Here is a 24,828-nt window from a genome sequence, read left to right on the forward strand (position 1 = left end):
TGAGGGCTCAAACTGAGACGATGAGGTAATTCAGAGGCACATCCACATTTCAGGATTTTATCCAAACCAAATGTGAGCCCCTAATTCTTTTTCAGTTCTCCTATAACAGAGGATTAGGGGGGAAAGAGACTGTGAACTGCAACAGCAATTAAACATACAGGGTATGGGGTGGTGGTGGAGGGGGGGAGGAAGAACAGCTCTTTCTGCAGGCATTTCTGGTAGCTCTTGTGGATCTCGCACAGGCACATTTGCTATGCAAACTCAGTGTCAAAAATGGTGAAAAATAATCATGGCACTATAGGCTAATGGAATTTCTCAGACAAATGGTCCAGTCAGCTATCCTAGGACATTGCCTTCTTTGTAACCAAGACAGATGATACACAAACGTTCCACACATCAGATTGGTGCACAGAAATGAATATATTCAGTTTCCATGTGCTGACACAGTGCGATAGAAGTAATCTCAAACCGGGATATAAAGGATGTGTTTTCAGAGTTGAAAAGCAGTTGTTCCAAATGCAGCTTTTCTACACTACAGACAGTGACCCGTCTAGAATGAAAAGATGGGGTTAGAAAAAGTAAATAAATACAGCGTAGGTTACCCGTATTTCCTGTCATCTGGCACCTAGAGGAGATAGCAATTAGCGAAGTGCAGCTGGGTTTGGTAGAGAAAGATCTCTGCAGTGAGAACAAGCTCTGAGACTGATGTGGGCTCTGAAAGAGATGAAGGACTTCAATGAATTCCACAGGAAATCACTAATTACGAGAGTCACAAACATTTCAAAACATAACAGTTGTGTCAGTTGGCACAGCCAGGGCTGGTGCTGCTGTAATGCTGCTCTGCATGAGCACACAGGCTCCATTGGGCATATGCACAGCTGTATGTGCTTCTCTATACATAGCTGCTGACATGCAGAGCTGCTTTCAGATGTGTTTTGCTCTGAGATCTTTGCAAACAGACCATTTTTGGATGCTTAGGAGTATTCATTTAGCAGAAAGTACCGCTGCATGAATACTTATAACTGTTTGCTTTGTTTTGATGGATGCTTTCCCGTGTTCTATAATAAATCGATTTCAACTAATCCATCTTCTGTTCTCATTTCTGAAAAAGCAGATATTATGGCTTAGGGCAGCAAATTGAATGGCTCCAGCCTGGTCGGATGATACAAAGCTGAGCTTCTCCACAAAGAAGTATAATCTCTGCGCAGTGACTGGTAATTCCTAATGTCCATCTGGTAATGTCCATAAATGGCCGTTGTGGGGCTGTTACTCAGATTGCGAGAAGCTTTAAGCACTGTGCAGTGTGACTCCTTGCTGTGCTACACACAGGAACTCACGGTGGTGGGGCGAGTTCTGTTTGTAGTGCTGGTGTGTGGGAGTCCCACTTCAGGAGGAAAAGGGAAATGAGGATTGCTCAGTTATCTGGTGCAGAACTTTGGTGAGAACATCCTCTGTTCATGGAATAGCCTCCATTAAAAAGTCCCAGGGTGTTTTTTAGCATTTGAAGCCACTTAAAAGCAGAATGGGCGCTTAGCTGCTACAGTTGGGGTTAAAAGTAGTTCCAGATTTCAGTGAGCGGCTTCAGGCTAATTTTTTATCAAGTGAACTCTCTCCAGTGGGAACGCAGCCTTCGTTACATGCCATATCAGCTGCACTGAGTGAAGTAAGTAGAAAGCCTTTGCTGAGCTGCAGCGGGTCTTGGGTCATGCCCCAGGAGCATAAGATGAAGGAAATGAAAAACGTTCGTTACAAACAGCACAAGTGACATAGCACTAATCAGCTTCTTCATCTTATGCACTCCGAGCAGAGAGCTAGAGTTCTGACAAGTTCTGTTAGCAGCTTCCCTGCCATGCATGCATCATTTAAACTTCGGCAAATGATGATGATAGTGGATATTGCGTTAAGAGCTGTACACAGAAATGCAACCAAAGCCAGAAGGGAGATGATGGGTTGTCTCTAGGAGGGAGCTTCGGGGCTGGAGTGCAGCTTTGATTTGTAACCAGTTTCACACAGCGTTTGCTCCGGATACACGCACTGGCGATGCGGCACACTGAGCAGGAATACAGGATTTGGGCGGCTGAGGCACGGCGGCGGGCCCGGCCACTCGCTGAAGGGAAGCATCAGCTCCCTACAGGGAGCACGGAGAGCGGTGAGCGGCCTCACCCGCTCGGAGCCGCCAGGTCAGCGCGGCGGCGGCGAGGCCGGCGCGATCCGGTGACACACTCGGTCAAGCATTTCCTGTGCGGAGCCGAAGGGCCGCGTCCGAGGCCGCGGAGACATCGCGGCGGCGCTGCGCCGCGCCACCCGCCGCCCGGAAAGGTGAACCGAAAGCGGCGCGGATAGAGGGCCGGGGGAGGGCGGGGGAGGCGGACCGCGGGAGGGAGGCAGGCGCGGGGCGCAGCTCGAGCTGCGGCGGGAGGAGCTGTGAGAACGCCACGGAGGCCGGACGGCACGGGGCCGTACTGCGGCACGGCGGGAGCCGAGGGGGCTGCGGAGGTGAGGCGAGGCGAGGTGCGGGCGGCGGCTGTGAGCGGCGAGCCGTCCCGTTAGCGACTCTGGGCTGCCACCGCCACGGGCGAGGAAAGTAACGGAAACTCCGTCGGGCAGCAGCGCGCAAGCGCCGTCTCGCCGGCTGCGCCCCGCCGTCGGGGGGCGCGCCGGGGGCTGTAGTTCGCCGCCTCGCGGCGCCCCGGACCGCGGTGGGGTCGCGGGACTACAGCTCCCGGCAGCCCCCGCGCCGCAGCCCGGCCCGGGCGGCTCTGGTGCGTGCGGGGAGCCGCGGGGCTGCGCGGCGGGGGAGATGCGCGCGGGACGGCTGCGGCCCTCGGGCGGGCGGCGTGCGGCGGCGCGGCAGGTGAGGGCGGGAGGCGCGAGGCGCCGGGAGCAGCGGGCGGGCAAGGAGCCGGGAGCGGGGCCGCCGTGCCGGGGAAGGGCGGAGGCGGACTCGGAAAGTTCCTGTCGCCGCGGGAGCGGCGCCGCCGCCGGCACGGCCCTGCTCGGGGGCTGCGGGCGGCCCCAGCCGGGACGGCGCTGCGTGCGGGGCCGAGGCGGCATCATCTCCGAGTGGCGGATCGCGCGGCACCCTGTCGGTGTGCTGCGGAATGCCTCTGGGTTCGCGTCCCGGAGCGGCTCCGCGCTTCGCTTCTACCGAGCGGGCAGCGCCCGTGGGTTTCCTTCCTTAGAAGGATCCATCCCGTCCTGTGCGGTAGCGGAATGAGCTCCGTGACAGGCTTAGTGCGAGTGTGCGCCGTGTGGAAGGGCTGTGTGCGTGCACAGGCATCGCGCTTGTGGTAAATATAGGTAGCGTTCCAGCGAGGCAGGTATAGCTGAGCTTAGGCTGCGTGTTTGCACTGATTTCCCAGAGCAGACCCTCTCACGTCATACGGCTTTCCCGTTTCCTATGGTGTTGGTTAGGTATTGCTCGTTTTCGGTTCTACCCCTGAGGCTTGGTGTTTTTTGTCTTTGGTGTCTGTGAACGCAAAAGTAAGTCATCTTCAAGCAAAACTGAAGGCTTGTGAAGCTGCTTTGTTGAGAAAAGCACCTCGGTCTTACAGCTGCTGCCCTTATTCTCTTCCTGTTTATGTCCTTCGTGGGTACCCTAGTTAGCATGCTCCTTAGGGCACAAGTAGCCCTTCCAGGTGTCTTTGCCAACAGTCCAGCAGCTCCTGGGTGTTTGTAGGTCTTAGTTTGTAGATGCCTGTGCTGGAAATCCAAAAGGTAACAGTTTATTCTCTCTTCTGTAGCCCCATTAGGAATTTTGATTGCCATTTCCTTCCAGTTCATGTAGCCCTGCTTCTTTATGCACCTATTAGAACGCAGTGGCAGTGAGTCGTTGAGCTGTTATGTTGGTGAATAGGAGCAGTATATCATCTGTTGAATGAAGTCCTTTATCAGTTATCAGCCATAGCTCTAGTGAGAATAGAACCACAGAATAGTTTTGAGTAGGAAGGAGCCTCACAGCCCACCCAGGCCCACCCAGCCCCACCCCATAGCCATGGGCAGGGCTGTCCCCCACCAGCTCAGCTACCCAAGGCCCCATCCAACCCAGCCTTGAGCTCCTCCGGGGATGGGATATCCACAGCTTCTCTGAGCAGCAGTGCCAGTGCCTCACCAATCTCTGAGAAAATATTTTCCTTCTGACATCTAATTATTAAATCTCCCCTTGTCTAGTTTAAAACCATTCCTTCTCATCCTATCACTATTGTCCTGTGTAAAAAGTTGATTTTCTTTCTGTGAAAGTTTATACTGCATGTGATAAACTGGCACTCCTATTCAAAAATTTCATTTAATTCTTGTAAAAATGTCTCTGATTTATTTATTTTTGTTAATCATTTTTTTCTTCTTCAGGGAATGAAAAATAGCTTACTAATTTTTGAGTCCCATATGGTTCTATGCTTCTTTAAAAACCGAGTGCTACATAATATCTGTGTATTTGGACCATATACAGCTGATTTTTTTCCCTTGAAGACATTGCATGAGCAATCTGAGGCTGTTTATTTTCAAGCATTTCGGTCACATTTGGCTAGAATCAAGTCCTGGTTAATTAACTTGTTTTGACTCAACTCCGCAAAAATAAGTGAGAACAGAAAGTAGTTAGAAATGTCTGACATGACCTCGTACTAAAGAGTAAATATGATGGTGTTTAAACAGTTGATCCTATAGCTAAAAATCAATGCACTGCCAAATGTGCAAATGTGACTCAATTGAGGTCTGCTTGGGTCCAGATATGGTTGCATGCACATGTTTTAACATTTGACTTGCCAGTGCTTGAAGTGCTGAATCAGATGGTACAGCATCTTGTAACAAGTAGTTGGTGTCTGGTCATGAAAAATCACAGAAATCCAGGATTCAGTCATGAAGTGATTGGTTTTAAAGGTTGTGGCAGAATTCCATTGTAATCAGACATGTAAGCATTAACTGTTATTTTTCAAATGAACTAATGTTCTATTGTATGCTATGCAAATTCTCCCGTAGTTACAGTTTGTGCTCCTGCTCCTGTTTTCTAGTTGTTTTGAATAGAAGTATTAAAATGTATCCTGAGTACGTTCTACATACAGGTTTTCTGAGCCTTGGCATTATGTTTTTTGGATGTTTCTGTGCATTTAACAAATTTGCTTCCCTACCTACCAGCAGCTCTGCATATGCCTACAGTGCAGAGCTGTGGTTTACTCCCCCCTCCTTCTTTTTTTTTTATTGAGTTCTTTCCTGCTCTGCTAAATTTCAGTACCTGAAGGAGCCTACAGGAAAGCTGCAGAGGGACTTTTTATAAGGGCATGTAGTGATAGGACAAGGGGAAATGGCTTTAAGCTGAAAGAGGATAGATTTAGACTAGATATTAGAAATAAATTCTTTACTGTGAGAGTGATGAGACACTGGAACAGGTTGCCCAGAGAGGTTGTGGATGCCCTGTCCTTGAAAGCATTCAAGACCAGGCTGGATGGGGCACTGAACAACCTAGAGGGAGGTGTCCCTGCCTATAACAGGGGGGCTAGAACTAAGTGATTTTAAAGGTCCTTTCCAAACCATTCTATGGTTCTAAATTGTTTTTAATTAAAAGATGTGGTAATGTATTGGGCAGCATGAAGTCTGGTTTGTTTTGTGTATCACACAGTATAAAGAGACTTGATTTCAAGTTTTAAGTAGAAAATGTTACTAATTTATGCTGTATTTGAGCAAATGGAACTGGTGATTCTTCTGCTTGAAAGCAGAGTTGAGTTAATGGCAAAACAACTTCCTGCATTTCATGTGAAATAACTGTATCTTTTTCCCTACAGGCAGAGTACAACGTTTCAAAATGCTGGAGATTATCTGGGTGAATTTAGAGATTACATTTAATGTGTTTGTGTCTTCAGAAATTCTGCTCCTGCATTTCATGAGCTAAAATATTTTATAAAGATGAAGTTGGATACCTTTGCTGATCTCCGAGTTGACCACGTCCTGTGAATTCAGACATCTTCTGAAGAAGGAGATTTATCAGACACGTGGACTTCTCTTGTTGCCTAAGGACACCCTTCTCTCTCTCTTTTTTTTTTTTTCTTTTTTTTGCATTCTGAAAGACTATCTGCATGAAGATGGATTTGCATTTAGCATACAGGCTGTTGGGTTAGATGAGAGAGGACGCTGTTAATGAATGACCAACATTTATTTCCATCTGCGTTTCCAGCTTTTTTTTTTTTTTTTTTTTTTCTTTTTTTTTTTTTAACACAAAAATGAAGGACAAGTATAAAACAACAGAGCTGGTGTATTTCTCTGAGGCCTTTATGTAAGCCCCCGTTGTCTGGACCCGGTGCTAAGGGAAAGCAGTCTGCTTCTGATCAGCTGATTGTGGCTGATCTGTGGAAAGAGAACCTTTAAATTGAAGCAACTTCCAGCTTCTGGCTTGCACATAATGAAAGGGAAGATGAACAAGTTTTACTGGTCAGGGGCATTTTGCTGAACGAAGAAAGGGAAAGTTAGATTGTTCTTGTTTAATTTCAAACCAAGAACTGACCACATTTTTCTTAGAATTTGCCTACTAGGGAGATCTCGACAGTTTAAATCAAGTCAGATGTCAGCAAACGACTCTTCTCCCCCATCCTTACAGAAGTTTTCCCCGCCCACGTGTCATGCTGCTGCACCACAAACCCCAAGTTTGTCTTCGAGTCCCCTGTCGGGACTCTCCAGCCGTCTCTCCAATGGCAGTTTCAGCACGCAGAGCCTCACCAACTCCCGGGGCTCTATGCATGGGGTCTCATTCCTTCTGCAGATTGGTCTCACGCGGGAGACTGTCACCATTGAAGCTCAGGACCTGTCCCTCTCTGCTGTTAAAGACCTCGTGTGCTCTATAGTTTACCAGAAGGTATGGTATAACAGCACCACATTCTGCTGATGGCAGTGGTTGTTTTCTAACAAGCTGCTAGGAATATCAGTGTGAAGTGCACGGCGAGTCTGATACAAAGATCCCTGGTAGATGTTTGCAGTTGCACACAAAGAGATTTAGCTGACTCCCAGGATAGAAGCTTTCAATTTAAACGGAATAAACCTTTCTGTTGCATTCTTGCTTGTGAAGTCCAATAAAAGAAATGTAGTAGTAAGCTGCTTTCAAGGATTAGTTTTCACAGTATGGTGAATGTGTTTTTTGCTTTCAGTGACTGTCATCAGAGTTCCACTAACTTTGTCATCAAGTTTTTACTAAAGTTTGTCCTTCCTCCTGCTGTTATGAGGCATTCTTGGTACAGTACAGCCAGCTGTAATCAGAGGACCAATTGTGGCTACAGAAATACACTGTGAGCCTGCAGACTTGCGTGATGCTAGCTTTTGTTGTTGTTTCTAGTTAGTAATTAAAAAAAAACAAACAACCCCAAAAAAACCCAACAACAAACAAAAAAACCCACTCAACAGCTCACACTGCCCCGGCATCATTCTTCCTTATACCAAATACATGCTCTACTCCTCTATGAGAAGCCTGTTAACATAATGCCTACTAAGAGATGGTTGACCAAAAAAAAAAAAGGAAGAAATCTTACCATACTTTTGAAATATTGGCCAGGCTGTTGCAAAATTCTGTCTCTCTGAGAATGAAATAACGTTGATCTCATTTTGTATCCAAGTTTTATCCTTATTTACGTTAGGCAGGTTAGATACTACTAACCACTGCTAACTACTGAGAAACAGTTAACACTGTTTCATTCAATTAATTATGAAATAATTGCTTTTATCCCTAAAGGAAGTTGAGGATATGTTATTTTGTAGGGAATTGCTTTCTCCCTGTCCTTCACTGTAATGGTTGGTGTCTTTTGTTGATTAGTCTTACTAGGTAGTTGTTTTTCCATTAGTATTTGAGAGAAACTGAATGCAAATATTATATGAACTCTTGTTTGCATATACTTACATATCTTTTTCCCCATCTCACAACCCATTGCATCTTCCAAATGTTTACAAATTAGTTGGCAGGCAAGTTGATTTCATAATCATTTTATGGCTTACCACAATGTGCTTCATCACGTTAGTGCCTTTCTAAACAGACAAGTTATGTGGGTCAATTTTTTTTTTTTTCTTCTGTATTTTTTTTCCCCCTGTGCTATATGCGTTAGGTGCGATTTTTGCAGCCATTTTAGGGCCTTTTTCTTCCTGTGTAACTCCTTGTGTGTGCATATATCCTGTCTTCTCTCTTGAAGAAAGATGAAAACAAATATATTCACGCTTACTTTTCCTTTCTGTTCTCTAGCTCAATTTCTTGGTATGGCTTAAGGAGCTTATTACATGCTGAGCCTAATCTACTGCAAAACTGGTAAAGATTTTGGGATCAGAGTTTGCCTTTTCCCATCTGGCTTTGTTTCAGTGCATGCTCTGCAGCTGATGCTACCAGTACTCAATGAGTGCCTGCTTGCAAACAGCAAACTCATCAGGAAATGTACGGTAGATTCATCTTTCGTGAGTTGTTCTGCACCCAGTGCACAAGTGGCAATATCCTCCCTCCACCCTCTGTCTGACAGTAATATGTCCTGCCTGCATTTTATTCATAGATCTGGTGGCTGTTGCAAGCATATTGAATGTGTTAGTGCTAATATATAAATCCCTGATTTGTGTAAAAAGCTGTAAACAGTGTTCTTCTGCTGTGCATATGGCTGTCTGTTTTTTTCCAGTTGCAGACATGAAGCTATTGGGCATGCCTTTGAAATTCAGTGGTGTTAAAGCTTCCCTTTGCTCTGGCATTCTGCAGCTTGCTCATACTGTCTTTTCTTGACCAATTCCTGGTTATCACTTTTAGGATATTGTAGTTTGTTCTTGTGATAATTCTGCAGTTAGCCTGCAATTTACTACTGCAGTTTTTTTTAATGAAAAAGGACAGAGATCTTTTATATTTGGAATTGTTCATAGCTTGTCTTCTTATTTGAATGGTATTTTACTCTACTAGGATTAAACAGAAGTTTCCTTACTCATTTAAATCATATCTCAGACTCATATTTCTCTGCCTATCTTGAACAAAACTTATTTGAGGGAACAGTTTGGTTAGGAACTAAGCACTGTGTTTACCTAATGCATTTTCACAGTGTTTTTTGTCTTACCAGTCTTTCTGTGTTGGTGATGATCAGTTGTGCTTCCTGTTTCAGATGCTGCTGTTCTGTGCAGCTTGTTCAGTGTTTGCAGAAGGGTGCTTAAAAGTAGCATCAGCAGAACTGAAACTAAAGAAGCAGCAGGCATGTATTTGCAGGAGAGAGTGATGAGCAATGCAAAGATTTGATGTGTCTCACAGCTCTGTTAAATATGGCCAACATCAGGAGAGGAGCAAAACTGCTTTTTCAAGTTGAATTTGAGGATTGCTAAGTTAATGATTTTGCATATTGGAATGCTTAAAAGAAGTCCTCAGCAAAGCCTGGCTGGAGACACAATAGGGATGCTTCAGAAGATTATTGATCGTAGTCTTAATCCATCTTTTCTGTTCATTCCTTATGTAGATTGCTCTATACTGAAGTACCAGACATACAGTTGTCAGGGAGAGTCTGAAGAACCAAAGCAAGAACAGATGGGAATAGAAAGTGTGTTTAAAAGCAGAGAGCTGTCTGTAGGAGAAGTTGTAGATGGGCAGAATGTGTCCTTGCACTGTGATAAAGTGTTACAGAGACAAGCTCTCAATCTTGCGTTTAAACACTGTTTGTTCCGGATATGAAGAAGCAGAGCGTGCTGCTTGCTAGTCTAAAACTAGAAGCTTACATGTGGTGATGCACCGCTGTCTGCAAGCTGAGAATTATGTAAGACAGCATATGGTGTTATAAGTGCTTTATTTCAGTTTACTTATTTCTCCTAGTTAAAGTAAAAGCTGTAAATGAAAAACATTTTATTGTTCTGTTATTACTTTAATAGCTTGAGTATTTGCAAGGCAAGTTTTTCTTAAGCATGTCTTTACTTATGTGACTTTGAAACTTCCCTTATCTACCCTTTTTGTCGATTAACCTATATTTCACACTTTTCATTTTCAGTCATACGCAGCATCCTCTTTTACATACCTTTCTTCCAATGGCCTTGCTACGTTTTGCTCTGAAGTCAGCCACTTGTTCACCTATCTTAGGGTGTTTGCACAAAATTGTCATCGCTCTTTCTAACCATTGCCGTCTCTTTGACTTGAGTGCTGATACGCTGCCAACCTCTACAATCTGTTTCTAATCTTCCAACCTAGTTTTTTTTTTTTTCTTTCCACTTCACTGCACCCTCTTACAGTCAAAGGGGGGCACTTCTTCTGTCCTACTGATTAATAAACCTCCCTCTGTATTTTCATAACGTCTTGTGGCTATACTTCCTAACTCAAAAGTTAAAAATAAAACCAAAGCCAACCCAAATTTACTTTGTCACTCTTTTGCTTATCTTTCTCTGCCTCTATATTTCTAGTTTTCCATTCATGCTTGCTACTCTTGTTTCTTGTCTTCTATCTTTTTCATACTGAATTTGATCCCGCCTTGTATTTTTTCTGTCTGTGTTGGATCTTATCTTTCTGAGTTCACCTCCAAAAGTAATTTTTTCTTCTATGGTCTCTCTGTTTCAGATTGTTCTTAAATCATCTCCACTAATAATGTTTGCAATTCTGCTATCATCAAACCATCTCTTCTGTATGTTGTTTTTTTCACTTTTATCTTTGTAGTGGCCTCAAGATTCTCTCCTTTGCTAATATAAAAGTTTGAAATGCATATTTTGCATCTGTTGCTTTTATCTCAATTCCTGTTACTTCTATATTTGGTGTCTTTGAATTGCTGGGAATAGCATTTTTGTTGTCCTCATTTTTGGTCATCTCACCTTGATCACTCTTTCAACTACTTAAGTAATTTTCTGTTTCACAGCATCAAATTTGCTTTTGTATTCTTATGGCTACCTAGATTTCTATCTTTCTTTATGCTTCTTTGTACTTTAATCTTTACCACTTTTCAAGTTTGGTTTTTTTTTTTGGTCATCTTTTTTTCTCTGTACAGTCTTAAGGTGACATTGTTTACATTAAATTTCTTCTTATCGACGCTTTCTTATATTACTGTTAATTTCCTCTTTATTTAGTGCTACAATATGTCATTTTCCCTTGTCTAAATTCAAGCTTTGAATTGTTAATAGCTACTTACAGTGTTTAACATGTACTCATTTATTTATTCAGTGCTCTGAATTGTGTAAGGTGTGGAGAACACAGTCACAGCAAGTATAGTTGCACTCAAAAGGAGTTATATTCTGCATGTTTGTGGGTCTTTCTACTGCTTGTGTCTTCATACTTCAACTGCATTTATAAGTGTCTTGGTTCTGGTATTCCTTGGTTGAAAATTTAAACTGAGTTGCATGTGATTGTTAGTATGCATGTGCTTTCTTGATTGTTCTGGCTCTCGTTTTAATTAGTCTAAGTGAGATTTTGTTTTTGATAATTGAGTTATGACTGAAGTCTGTGGATTCTTTGGAAAACAAGCCAGTTTTCTTTGAAGATGAACTACACTTGGGGGAAGGAGACAAAAGCTGAGATGTGTCCAAACATTTTGCTTTGAAAATCAGGGAAAAAAGAGCCTGACATGTAAAACATACAAATAATGCTGTTGTCTTTTCTAACCGAGTGACAATTAACTGTATGCTTGTATTATTTGTATACCAAAGAACTTCAGTTTTAATGGAACTGAACTGCAGTGGTTTAGATAGATAGTTCTTCTTTAATGGCTGCCGAAGAGGGTAAAAAATGTTGTGAGAAGACCAAAACATGTGGAATGACTATGAGATGTCTTCTGAAGGTTTGGACACTGTCGTAATAGTGGGGAACTATCTAACCCGTTTGTGGCAGAGGTGTTGACTTGAAACTTAAAATGATTTCTAAACTGTTAACAGATGTTTTACTAATAAAATACTGAGAAGTAAAAGAATCCCATTGCAAAGATCATATTACAATTGATTGACATTACTCTGAGTTATAGAGATCCATTTTTAGTAATTTGGTGTACTAAGAAGGTAGTAATACTGCAACCACTTTTTTTTTTTTGTTGCACCTCCAAATTATTATTGTAATGGTTCACAGTGCTTATTTTTGAGTGGCTCTGAAATGAATCCAAACCATGCTTTGTACTCATGAGCTGTATTTGAATGTTTTTCCCTGTAGGTCTGCCTTCTTGACTTGCCATCTGCTTTCCTTGTAGGAGCTAAATAAGGCAGCAGAGTTAGAGAGCTGGGGCACAAGAGGCAAACAGGCCTCCAATAAAATGGGGGAGGGGGCTAGGGGGGCTTAGGGGGCAAAGAGATGAAATACGTGCGGGGCAGTGGAGCATCTGCAGTGTGTTAATAGGTTTCTGTGCTGGAAAACCTAGCCAAGCAGTAGTCCAAGTGTGTCTGTACTGAGGCATCCGGAGAGGGAAGTATCTCATGCACCATGCTTGAAGCCTAGTTCTCTGTGTGATAATGTGATTTGGCACACGATTTTAAAGAGTGGGAGTGGATAGCTGCATAAGCATGCAGGAGAATGGATGAGAGTGATTTCAGTGAACTAAGAGACTTTCCAAGGTAAGGGTATTTTGCACCATTAGACTTGGGGATTAACTTCCAGTGATTTGAAGCATTTGTTTTGAGTTATGATGGGTCATGAGATACTGGATCTTGAAACAATATCCGCCTACGCTTTTCCCCAGTGTGAATTTTTGGCAACTGGTCCAGAACTTCGTAAAGTAAGTCCTGGAACTTGAACTAGAAGGATTTTTCAGTTACTGCCAAGATAGAAAGAAACCCAGTTGTATGTTGCATTTGTCTGGGGAAAAGGAACGGTGTAATGCGCTATCAATTAAAACTAGACATGTTGTAATACTTACTTTAAGCATTCGAGTGATGCCAATCGTTTTTCCCAGCATAACCCTAATAATGCAGTAGTGATAACTGTGCTAGTACTGCCCCAGTGCAAAGGACCACATATATTGTTCATGTATGTTAATATTCGTGTACCAGAGATGAACTTGGCACAGTCCATCGCATATGTAGACTTCCCGCAAGTGATTTCCTGTAGTTAGATGCTCTTTTGGAACTGCTAGCACTGGGAACAGTCTCTCTTTTGCTTTTAGGAAACATAGTGATATTGGGATTAGCAGTTTGTTTTCTGAGTGACTGTGCAGATGGTTTGGGCTTTTAGGCAAGAAAGTAATAGCTACATAATCCTGTAAAATAAAACAGGCTTTAAAAAACTCGGCTTTGAGTTTTGTCTTCAAGTTTACATTATGAGCTCTTAACGCATCAAAGGAGCTCGACAGTGTTCCTCCTTAACAACTTCATGTAATTGAGAGTAAGGACAGCTATAAAAGCTGTACTGTGCTGTGCTACAAAAGAGAAAAATTCGGTAGTGTGCAAGTTGAGCATAGTTTAAGGTTGTGTAAACATTCTGTTAAGAGATACTACTTGAGGGGGGAAGAAACACCTCAACAGAAAAATCCCCGTGTTAATTGATGAGGTTGTTCTTGGCCAGCAGTCCACACGCATCCTGGCTGAAGTGCCAGCAGGGAATGTTGTATTCCTGCTGCTGAAGAGCAGAGCAGGGCACTGCAGGCCTGCCAGGAGCACCAAAGCTAAGCCAAGCATGTTAGGTGTGGGCTATGGTGGGCCACCTGTGCTGCTCGGGGCCAGCTGTGCAGAGGGCAGCCAGCCCGGGGCACCCAGGCCTGTGTGCGGTCTGGTAAGTGTGGTCTGAGCTCAGGCACGTGGAAGGGAATGCTCAGGGACTCCTGTGCAGTAGGGTCTGTTCTTGTCTAACAGGGGAATGCAAGGGAAGGGCAGGACTTGTTTATCAGATGTGAAAGGTGTGGTTAGGGAGGACTGAATCCGGCAGTCTGCAGACAGCTGCAGGCCCAGGCAACAGCAAGGCTGTGTGCTCCCAATGGGCACAGGCACAGGGGTGTCGCACACACAGCTGTGTTCCCGCACTGAGTGCTTGTGGGTGCACAAGCAGTACTAACAGCCTCATCCTTCTCCCTTTGGCAGTTCAGGATGAAGCTCTGGTAATGGCATCATATGCGTATAAACATGCAGGGCTCAGGTGCACTGCCCAGCAGTGGCTGCTGGATCCCAGTTTCCCCAGTTGCTGGCACCTGAATACATAAGCTGCTGAGGCAGCAGCCCCACTCTGGTTGTTGGTGCTTGGTTTCACTCACTCTGGTCTTTCTACTTGCTGGCAATATGGATACATAGGTATTCCAACAATTTGGCTGTACAAAACATATAAAGTGTGTTCTGAATGAAGTCTGTCACATGCATCTGCAGCAGCTGTATGCAGACAACTTGCAATACCTGTTACCACAGAATTCTGCTAGTCTTGTTCGGCCCAGGATTGTAATTCTGCTGTTTATCAGGATGGTGTTTGTAAATAGAAGTATTATCTTTTATGGGTTAAATATTATGGTTGTGAAAACAGACAAGTCATTTCATCTATGTGTAGGTGTACTCTTTTTTGAGAGATGAGGGCAGTAAAACATGTAACCGCAGTATCGTAAGCACTCCTAACAAACAGCTCAAAATGTCAATTTAATTAATGTAGAGCTGTTTGAGAATGTTGTTGCCAACTGTTCTAGTAATCTTTAGTGGATGATTTTGCTTTTTCTCTTACGGTACTTTTATTCCATAAAAATAAACTGAGTGTAAGTGTGCAATTTACATGAAACCCAGACCTTAGTTACAGGTGCTACACTGTTGTTTACAAAATTTGGTGTTCATGTTGTTGCTACTTTTGAAGGAATGTAACAGTAAATTGTTTTTAATTATTACACTTGCTGTCACAAAGATGATTTGACTATCCATCTGTAGATTATACAAGAAATGCTTTTTTGTATGTGATTGTGATCTCTAGTTACTGGGGTGGAATACCCTGCATCCAGCGTGTAGGGATGCTCTGGCAGCTGCATGATAGATTTATGGGCTTGAGGAATGAAAAAAAGAGATATATCTTTATCAGAAGAAAGGGTCTTAAATCTGTGAAATATCACAGATTTGTGATGTTATGTCCATATATTATGTCCATAACACTTGTGGTTTGTAGGGGAGTTTGTGAACTGAGAACAAAGAGGCAATAGTTCAGACCACCTCTAAATCATCAGTTGTCCGTCCTGACAGCTGAAGTTAACTACCAGTGTCAGTAAGAAGTATCACATTTATCTGCAGGCTGATAGCTTCTGTCTGTGCTTTCTCTCCCTTTTGTTGGAGTTGTTAGTCAGCAAGGTGATGCAGTTGATATGCTACAATTAGAAGTTGTCTTGAGGAATAAAATTGAATGCAGCATGGATGCGTTAACTTCGTGTTATTGATGCTAACATTAAATGTGATTCATGGCTGAACAGTATGTATGAGATCAAGGAGTAATACCTCAGAGCATATATTCAAATCCTGTAAATATAATGTACTTCCTTAGTAATTGAACACGGAAGGCTTTGTAGCTTTACAGAAGGGCCAGATTTACAAATATGGGGGACTGGAGGAAAATCTGTTGTGATTTGGCATAAGGGGCCATCGGAGTCCAGGCAGTAGTTGGACAATGAGCAACCCTTTTACCTTCTTGTGAGGAATGTAAAGTAGCCCCTCAAGGCCTCTGCGTCCCACAGAAGCCTATTGTGAAAGTCTGTAAACGTACAGGACGTGCACACCAAAACAGAGAGGGCCACTTTAATATTTTGGATGAAACTGCTGCCGGAAAGAGGAAATTATTTTCTCTCTGAGTGGGAAGGGAGTGTGAAAACAATGGCCAGGACGGATACCTTCATTATGTGTTTGATTTGGTAGAAACAAGTCTTTGGCTACTTTAGCTGAGGACAATTGATACACCACAGCTTTCATGCAGTTTAGACCCTGCTAGTGACTATGCAAGGCCTATACTACCAAACTGTAGTCTGTTTGCTACCTAATCCATTGAAAGTTTGTCGTATGCTATTCTGTGCTTTTTCCCACACTTCCTGTCATCTGTCAAGCACTCTTGTGTGTTTATTCACACCTTGAGTTTGATTGAGTTCTGCATTAAGTAAAAGGGCCAAAGAAGCTGATTGATTGATACTCATTGCTCTCCAGGGTCTACTCCTGCCCCTTTTCTCTGTGAACTGTCTGTTAATTTTTAAACTGTTTATTTTAATAAGTTAATAACATTCACTGATAGAGAGTGAAGCAAATACAGAATAAGAAAACTATTTTCAGTGAAATGTCATGAAAATATAGCATGCCATGTACTACAAAGAGTCATAGAATGGTTGGGGTTGGAAGAGGCTTTTAAGATCATCTAGTTTCAACCCTTCTGCTATAGGGAAGGACATCTCCCACTAGACCAGGTTGCTCAAAGCCTCATCCAGGCTGGCTCTGAACACCTCCAGGGTGGAACCATCCATCTCTGTTTCCTATATGAATTTGGAGTATTATTCTCTGTCACTGGGATGAATTTAGTTAATATGCCTGCAAATCTAATCTGTTGTGGAATGCCAGCATGGAGCCTTTTTTGCTTGCTTCTCTAAGGAAATGTGGCAGGTGCTCCTGAGGTGTCTGGAGCAGACTGCCTGGCTGCTCAGAATATCTGTGAAGTGAGGCCTGTAGGAGGTGATAAGCTGAGTTAAAGATCTGTGTCGGTTTTCAGGTTGGCCAGACTGATTACTCATGTCAGAGATTAAAAACCCAAAGAAAAACCCCAAATGCTCCATTTCCTCAAAAATAAGTCAAGCGGATCAGGCTTCCCCCCCCGCCTTTAGGACACTTAAAACACAGAAGTTATGTAGCTATTATTAAAAGAAAAAGAAGTTCAGTTTGTGAATAGGATTAGCAAAAATCATGTGTTAATTTGAGTTTACTTATTGTTACAGTTCCCAGAGTGTGGTTTCTTTGGCATGTATGACAAAATTCTCCTCTTCCGGCATGACCTGAACTCAGATAATATTTTGCAACGGATTACATCAGCAGAAGAGATACATGAGGGTGATCTTGTTGAGGTTGTTCTCTCTGGTAGGTATCATTCTAACAGTGGAACAGCACTTTATTCAATTGCTTAAAAGAAAACGGGCCCTTATGGATTATTAATATCATGCTTGCCTTGAGCTCTTCTGATTAAGTAGTCTCACACTGGGTCAGTGTTTTGGGGTGGAGATTTCCAAGAAAACTGAGTGGTACTGATGCATCGGTGCTAAATTTTGTTGTTCATTGTTGTGTTTTAATCTTCTTTGAGTTTATTAATTGTTGAAGGTGAAATGCAGGTAGTATTTCAGGATTTGCTTTTTCAGCGGTGTTGGTTTTCTTTTGCTTAGATCTGACAGTTTTTTTCAGCCTGTAGGTTTTGCATTGACGGTTTGTATTGCTTTTAAAAGCTTCCTATTAATGCAGTTGCTAATTCATACCCGAGAACACAGTCTTAAGAGTTACTGCAGTGTTTGAAAATAGTTTCTTTGAAATAATGAAGTCTGTAGCAGCAGTGGTATTGACATGTAGTACCCTAACTAACCTGGATTGTATGTGCTTCAGAAAAACTCCATTGAAGTCAACTAAAAATCAGCTGTAGACTACTTGCTAGCTAAATTGCAAATAGAAGCTGAACCAATATTGAGCAGTTCTTCAAGGCTTTGAGGAGTCAGTGCCAGACTGAGGCTGCATTCTAGAAAGACAGAAGTCTTGGCTGTATTGGGGTTTATTACTTGGGTCAATAAAGTATGATTTTCAGAGTCATAAGGCTGAGTTTCTTGGCTGCAATTCAGGACCCACTGTTCTAGGCAAGTTTAGGATGTTCAGTAATTGATCATCTTGGTTTGAGCTTTTCATTGCTTCTGGTTAATGGCACACTGGGGGAAACTTTTGTGTGTATCTTCTTGACAATCTCTGACAGTTTCCTTATAAATAGAGACAGACCACGAGGATCTGAGGCATTTTGAAGACAAATAAATCTCTTTCAATAGGATTTTTTAAACTGAGACATGGAAATCTGAATATGAAGTGTTATTATATATTGTAATCAAAGGATAATAGCCATTAGGGGAATATAATGTTGCCATAAATTCAGTTTTTCTCATTTCAGAGAAAGAAAAGAGGACAAAAACTCATTTCAAATGTATTAGTGCTTGTTTAAGAAACAGAAGAGGTCTAGTGAAGTTTCCAGTGTTCCATGGAAACTCTATCCATAGTTCTGTTTGGACAAGTTCAATCTAATAACTTTTACTGAGAAAGTCCTGAAGAAGATAAAAGTCTAACCTGTCCTTGGGTTGAAAATTTTGTGAATTGCTAAACAGGTTGAAAATTAACTTTTTATCAGTTATTTACTTCTAAGCTGATTTTAATAAAGCTTGTATTTATTTATTTTTTTTATTCCTTCTTAACTTAATGAGGGAGGTTTCCCTTTAAACATGAAATGGAAAAAAAAAGAACAAACCAACAAACTCTGAAAATTGCATGTTTTATTCCAAACTCAGACTGTTGATTAGTTGTGGCTGTCAGCCTACAGTCTGATGGATTTTTTCCTTAATAAACAAGCTTTCTGAAAATAGAGTATTCCACACAAAATGTGTATTTAAATGTTATACAGCATAATACTCATATGTAAACAGCTCATTAGTGTTCTTTGAGTCTGCCATTTTATAACAAGAGTATGTGGAAATAATATATTGTTGATCTTATGACAAGAACCATAACTTTCTGCAATTTTTTAAAAGCTTTGGCTACAGTTGAGGATTTCCAGATTCGTCCTCATGCGCTTTATGTGCATTCCTACAAGGCTCCTACTTTTTGTGACTACTGTGGAGAGATGCTTTGGGGTTTGGTACGACAAGGACTGAAATGTGAAGGTAAGTCTGTGATTTTTTTTGTTGTATATTGGTTGTTGATATTTGTATCCATATTTGTATGAAAGAGGAAAATGCATCTTCTTCAAAATGGAAGCACATAATGTTTTGTAGCGTTGGAAGTCTGCATCTGGAAACCCGAATTCTGATCCTGACTTTAATGCAAATTGTGTGTGACCTTGGGCAAACAATTGAAGAATTGTACTTGTTTCTCACTTTGAATAAATATCTAGCTGACAGACTTGTTCCTTGCACAAGAAGCACATTCTTTGGAGAGACTCCTGAAGGGAAATCCCATTGCTTATGGCCTTCATCCAGCTGGCTGCAGAACGTTCTGCAGCCTGCTGACAGGTACCAACCCTGCTCCTTGGCTCCCGTTCTCCAGAGCAAAAGAGTGATGAAAGCCTCCTGGTGGGAGGAGAAGAGAGAAGGGAGATCAGCTGCATCAGAGTCTTATACCTTGTTTCTAGAGCTGCACTTACTGGAAATCAATAAATGAAGCCAGCAGTGCAAAAAAAGCCGCTTCTGTGAATCACATCAAGAACACTAACATAAGAGTGTTTAACAGAACAGTTTGTTTCTTTACCATTCGTTTGGATCCAATTTTTCAACTGCTTTATCAAAATACAGATACTATTTTTGTTACTTCCATTTTTTTTTCTTCTTTTTTTTTTCTTCAATTTTTTGTCTGAAAAATCATTTATTTCAGGTTGTGGATTAAACTACCATAAGCGGTGTGCCTTCAAGATTCCAAATAACTGTAGTGGAGTGAGAAAAAGGCGTCTGTCTAACGTGTCTTTACCAGGAGCAGGGCTTTCAGTTCCAAGACCAGCACAAGCTGAATACACATCCTCTGCTTCTGAAGAGGTATGTAATGTGAAAGGGGAAACAATTCCTCGTTTTAAAACTTTTTATCTTTGGTGAAGTAGCTAATGTTATGCGTGGTTAAAAATGATTATGAGAGAGCTGGATTTAACCACTGTGGTTGTTTTAGTTCATTTTTAAATCTCTGTTGAGTCCTAGACTGAGACATTTACAGATAGCTATTATTATTGTGAGAAATGGAAGGAAATGATAAGTTATGTGTTACTTTGTTCTTACTCTGTCTCTAGTGGTTATGTGAGCTATGAGAACCTTGAATTTGGGAATGATAAAATACCTTGCTGCCTTTGTAATGCATATTTATTCTGTAATTACTGTATCAGTATAGAATAATTGTTTGGCTAAATCAGAACAAATTGTAAGCTTTTATCTGGGGAGAGGCGAGAATGTTCTGGTACACTGCTAAGCTTTCTGCTTAAAAATCTTAATAAACCAACCTTATCATGGAAGGGTGCAGGGGATTAAGAGCATGCAGTAAAGGCATCACCCATACTAGTTACTTGTTATGAAGGGTATTCCGATTGCTGAGAGTTCATTGGATATACTCATGAGATAGGGCAGACTGTTGTTAGATGCACTTGTTTCATTGCCACTTTCACTAAAAGGTAAAAGGAGTCTTTCCCACTTAACTAAATTGCGTCATGGTGATCAGGTGAAGTCCTTGGTGACTGGAGAAAAGGCAGTATAGCACCCATTTTTAAGAAGAGTAAAAAGGATGACCCAGGGAACTGCAGTCATATTAGCCTCACCTCAGTGCTGGGGAAGGTCACAGAGCAGATCCTCCTGGAAGCTATGCTAAGGTATATGAAGAGAGGAAGGTGATAGGGATGCTTGGTTTCCAAGGGCAGGTCCTGTCTGACCAACCTTGTTGCTTTTCATAATGATGTAACTGCATCAGTGGACAAGGGGAGAGCCACTAATGCCATCTAGCTGGACTTCAGTAAGGCCTTTGATAAAGTCACACATAACATCCCTCTCTCCAGATTGGAAAGGTATGGATTTGATGAGTGGACTGATGAGTGGATGAGACATTCATTGTGAGATTGTACCCAGAGAATGACGATCAATGGCTGAACATCTTGATGGAGATCAGTGACAAGTGATGTCCCTCAGGGGTCAGTACTGGGACTTGTGCTCTTAACTTCATCAGTGATATTGGCAGTGGGATTGAGCGCACCCTCAGCAAGTTTTTGGTGGTCGACACACCAGAGTGAGAGGATGCTGTTCATAGAGACGTAGGAAGTATGAGCAGTGAGCTCAGGTGAACCTCATGAGGTTCAACAAATCCAAGTGCAAGGTCCTGCACCTGGCTCTTAGCAACCCCTGATACTAGTGAAAGCTGGGGGATATAAGGATGGAGCACAGCCCTGCCAAAAAGGACTTGTGGGTACTAGTAGGTGGTAAGTTGGACATGAGCCAGCAGTGCGCCCTTGCAGCTGAGAAAGCTGTATCTGCATCAAAAGAAGCATGGTCAGCAGGTTGAGGGAGGTGATCCTGCCCCTCTGCTCTGTGCTGGTGAGACCTCTTCTGGAATACTGTGTCCAGATGTGAAGTCCTCAGTACAGGAGAGATGTAGACCTGTTGGAGTGCATCCAGAAGAAGCACACAGAAATGATCCAAGGGATGGAACACCTCCCCTGTGAGGACAGACTGAGAGAGCTGAGACTGTTCACCTTGAAGAAGAGGAGGCTCTAGGGAGTCTTAATAGTGGCTTTTTAGTATCTACATGAGGTCTGTATGCTGATCTGCATATGCTATTTGTGAACCTTACCAGGTTGCTCTAAAAAGCAAAAAAAAAAAAAAAAAAAAAAAAAGCCCTGTCACGTCATCAATGAATTTTAACCTTGTTTGGGATTTTAGTTCCTGTGGAAATAAATGTTCATACAAACTTTCCTGTGCTTCCCAAGCCTATTCCAAGTCTTTTTTTTTTTTTTTTTTTTTAATATTGTCAGAGGCCTCGTGGCCAAATTTTGCTTTCTCATCTGGTCACTATCTACTCCACCTTTTCTTTTTCTTTTTTTAATGAGGTGGAAATTTGTTTGCTGCAAGTCCTATATGTATACCTTCTTTATTCTAGCGCTGCTGTCCAGAACCTAGTAAAAGGATTCCCTCCTGGAGTGGCCGTCCCATCTGGATGGAAAAGATGGTGCTTTGCAGAGTGAAGGTTCCGCACACCTTTGCTGTTCATTCTTATACTCGTCCCACCATATGTCAGTATTGCAAACGACTGCTCAAGGGCCTTTTTCGTCAAGGAATGCAGTGTAAAGGTATGCACTTATTTTTCTGCCACAGATATGAATCAGAGCAGTATAATATTTGAAAAAAATACATTTTTTGGAAAGGATTGTGGCTCCCCTATTTGCATTATATATATTTTTATGAAAACTGAGATCTAATCACATGTGGAATGGAAACATCATAATTCAACAATAATTCTAAGCTATTAATAAAAACAGGAAATCCTTCCCTTTGTTAAATGTCTTCTACACTCATCACTAAAGGCTTCAGTATCTTTTGTTGCGTTATTTTAATACAGGATAGTGATTATTATCTTTTGGAAAAAATTACAAGGATTGTACCTTTCCTGAACTAGATTAGGCTCCATCAGGTGGTTTTTATTGAGCACATGTTCATGTTCGTGACTTCAGCTCTCAGATTCCTCCATGCCTATCCCAGGACATAACTATGGCATTGTGCTTTTCTTCTGCCTCTTCATGACTGGATTGTACAGATTTGTTAGCTTTGTTGCAGGAAAGAAAACTAGTGGAGAATCCTAAAAGTTAATATGGTAAGGATTTTTCATGTCTCTCACACAAGTTTATCAAATGTGAATACCAAAGATCAACACGTTGGAAGAGGTCACTTAGAACAAAAAGTGTAGGCTTATATCTGTGATAACTCTCTGCTGACTAAAAATACTGCTGATGGGGAGTAATTCTATTTTCCATTTTACTTTTTATTAATTTGCAGTTTTTGTAGCCTTCTCAAAGTCTGCATCCCTAACTGTTTGACTCTTCAGTCACCGTATCTCCTGGATACTTGCAGTAAATAAATAACGAAGCCTACAGAAGATGTTTTGCAGTTTTAAATTACTGACCATTTCCAGTTGTTGTGATTGCATATTCAACTGAACAAATGGGGTTGCCACTTCATTCTCAGGAAACTCTTCGTAGAAAATACTGTTTGGGTATAGAAAGTTACCTTAGAAATTATATTATGTTTGTACACAGAAGAAAAATAGGTATATTAAGAGATATTCATTTAAGCAGCGTGGTGCTATGTATATATACATATATATGTATATATCAGCAATTGATGTCAAACTATCAACACATTTTCATACTGCTTTTTCCTGTGTTTTTTTTTTTTACTGTTTCCCACTGACTTTTTTTGCTCACATTCCCAAAGCTTGAGGTCTTTCAGCAGTCTTATATTTCTGAGTATCTCAGAGGCTTGGATTTCTTAATTCTCCAGGCTTGAATTTGAACTCTGAGTTGATCTTCAGGGCTAACACTATAACTATGTTAATAAATGAAGTCAACTGGGACAAAATGGCCTGTACTCACATACAAATTTTCTTAGCCTTCCAGTCCTCAGTGGCTGTATGCAAACTGCCTCTTGGGAACAGTGTCATGGAATGCTCTAATTTATGAGCTAGACCTGGGAACTGTTTGAGACTGTGTTTTTATGGACCTTATGAGTGAGTCAATCCTAATAAGTTAGTCTTTCTAGTAGTTCCCTCATAGGATCTGAACCACCTTGTTTGTTCCAGCACTCTTCAGGCTAGTGAAATAACCATATTCCATAATACAGACTGAAAACACTGCTATAGAAAGAACGATTAGTTGGTTTTCTTGAATGCTTCCTCTTAGGCACTTGGAAAGTAAACAGGATTGTAGCTGGCCTCAGGGTTTGGCTACTCAGCTACTTAAAATGGGAAGACAATAATTTCTTTGTATTTAAAAGGAAAGTACAACAAGCTACTGATTAGCAAGTCAGATCTAGATCCTGTATTTTGTAATTTGGTTACTGTAATTTAATACAGATGCCACATTCCAGGGAGTCCTCAAGACAAGGTTGCATGGGACTTTGAGCAAACTCATCTAGTGAGAGATTGTCCCTGCTTGTGGCTGGTGAGGGTGGTAGAACTGTATGATCTTTCAAGTTCCTTCTCACCTAAACTGTTCCAGGGTTCTATGATAGCAGAAAGGGACTAAATTATCAGTTTCAAAACAGCAGTGAGGACAGTAGAGAGTTTAAAATTCATGATGCGGATGTGTGGTTGGAAATTATGGTGATGCTACTAACAAAGGAAATTCCTGTAATGCTATTAATGTGTGCTGGACTGTTGGATATCAAATACTGCCTACTTAAATGCAGAAATGGCACACATCCAAGTTAGTGTTCTATCTCCACATTTGACTTGATGTATCTTACTCTGTTAGTTTGCTGTCCAAAGAAATTAGGGCAGGCAGAAATGGAGCTTCATTGTTACCTGGCCAAATCTTTGATCTGAATGATAGGGGAGCTGAACTCTGAGGTTTACTGCAAAGCATTCTTGCTCTATGTTTTAGGACTGTGATCCTAGTGCTATGATGGCTGCAAATCTTAGGCAGCAGGTGGGGAAAAATGATAGAGATTACACATTTGAAACAAGTAGCAATGGAAAAAAGGGTGTAGAGCAGACTAGAGAATGGGAAAAATTGCATCATAACAGAAAAAATAGCTAGAAAGAAAGCTAGAGATTAGAAAACTTTTGTCCTGGAAGGGAAAGTGCTGACATAGTACACTGGTCTGGCAAATCATCGTAAGACATTCGGACAAGATTGTCCATTTCCTTCTGGAGGTGATCTCATCAGTACTGTCTTATAGTATGTGCAAATGTATGCATCTGAACTGAAGCTTGTGATGGAAGTTGTGATAGAATGTGTCTACTTGAGTAGGAGTAAAATTCTGGTGTTGTGGGCTTATTTATCTTTTGTTTTAGATTGCAGATTCAATTGTCACAAACGCTGTGCATCTAAAGTACCTAAAGACTGTCTTGGAGAGGTGGTTTTCAATGGAGGTAAGATGAGAAACATGCTTTCAAGTACTGGCAAGCTTTTGAGGCTTAAAAAGATCCTTCAGCTTTACATGTCCTCAACTTCGACTATTTTACATGTTTTTATTTTACATGTTTTTATTTTACATGTTTTTA

At 41.7% G+C, this 24,828-nt stretch overlaps 1 protein-coding gene across 2 annotated transcripts in view; it reads left to right on the plus strand.

The window, feature by feature from the left end:
* The first annotated feature begins 2,827 nt into the window (after positions 1-2,827).
* Positions 2,828-24,828, plus strand: part of PRKD3 (protein kinase D3) — a 44,606-nt gene continuing 22,605 nt past the window's right edge. Inside the window, exons 1-7 of one of the 2 annotated variants that reach the window (XM_042886566.1) lie at positions 2,828-2,854; positions 5,775-6,838; positions 16,791-16,929; positions 18,621-18,752; positions 19,459-19,616; positions 21,709-21,898; positions 24,619-24,696. In XM_042886566.1, coding sequence (XP_042742500.1) covers positions 6,548-6,838; positions 16,791-16,929; positions 18,621-18,752; positions 19,459-19,616; positions 21,709-21,898; positions 24,619-24,696 — 988 coding nt within the window. In that variant the 5' untranslated portion in view covers positions 2,828-2,854; positions 5,775-6,547. Of the gene's footprint in view, positions 2,855-5,774; positions 6,839-8,206; positions 8,270-16,790; positions 16,930-18,620; positions 18,753-19,458; positions 19,617-21,708; positions 21,899-24,618; positions 24,697-24,828 lie in introns of those variants that run through there. The other variant, XM_042886577.1, reaches the window with a different exon arrangement.

The sequence above is a fragment of the Lagopus leucura genome, unplaced genomic scaffold (assembly GCF_019238085.1).
Source record: "Lagopus leucura isolate 7727_CA_CO unplaced genomic scaffold, USGS_WTPT01 Super-Scaffold_73, whole genome shotgun sequence".
NCBI classification, from domain to species: Eukaryota; Metazoa; Chordata; class Aves; order Galliformes; family Phasianidae; genus Lagopus; species Lagopus leucura.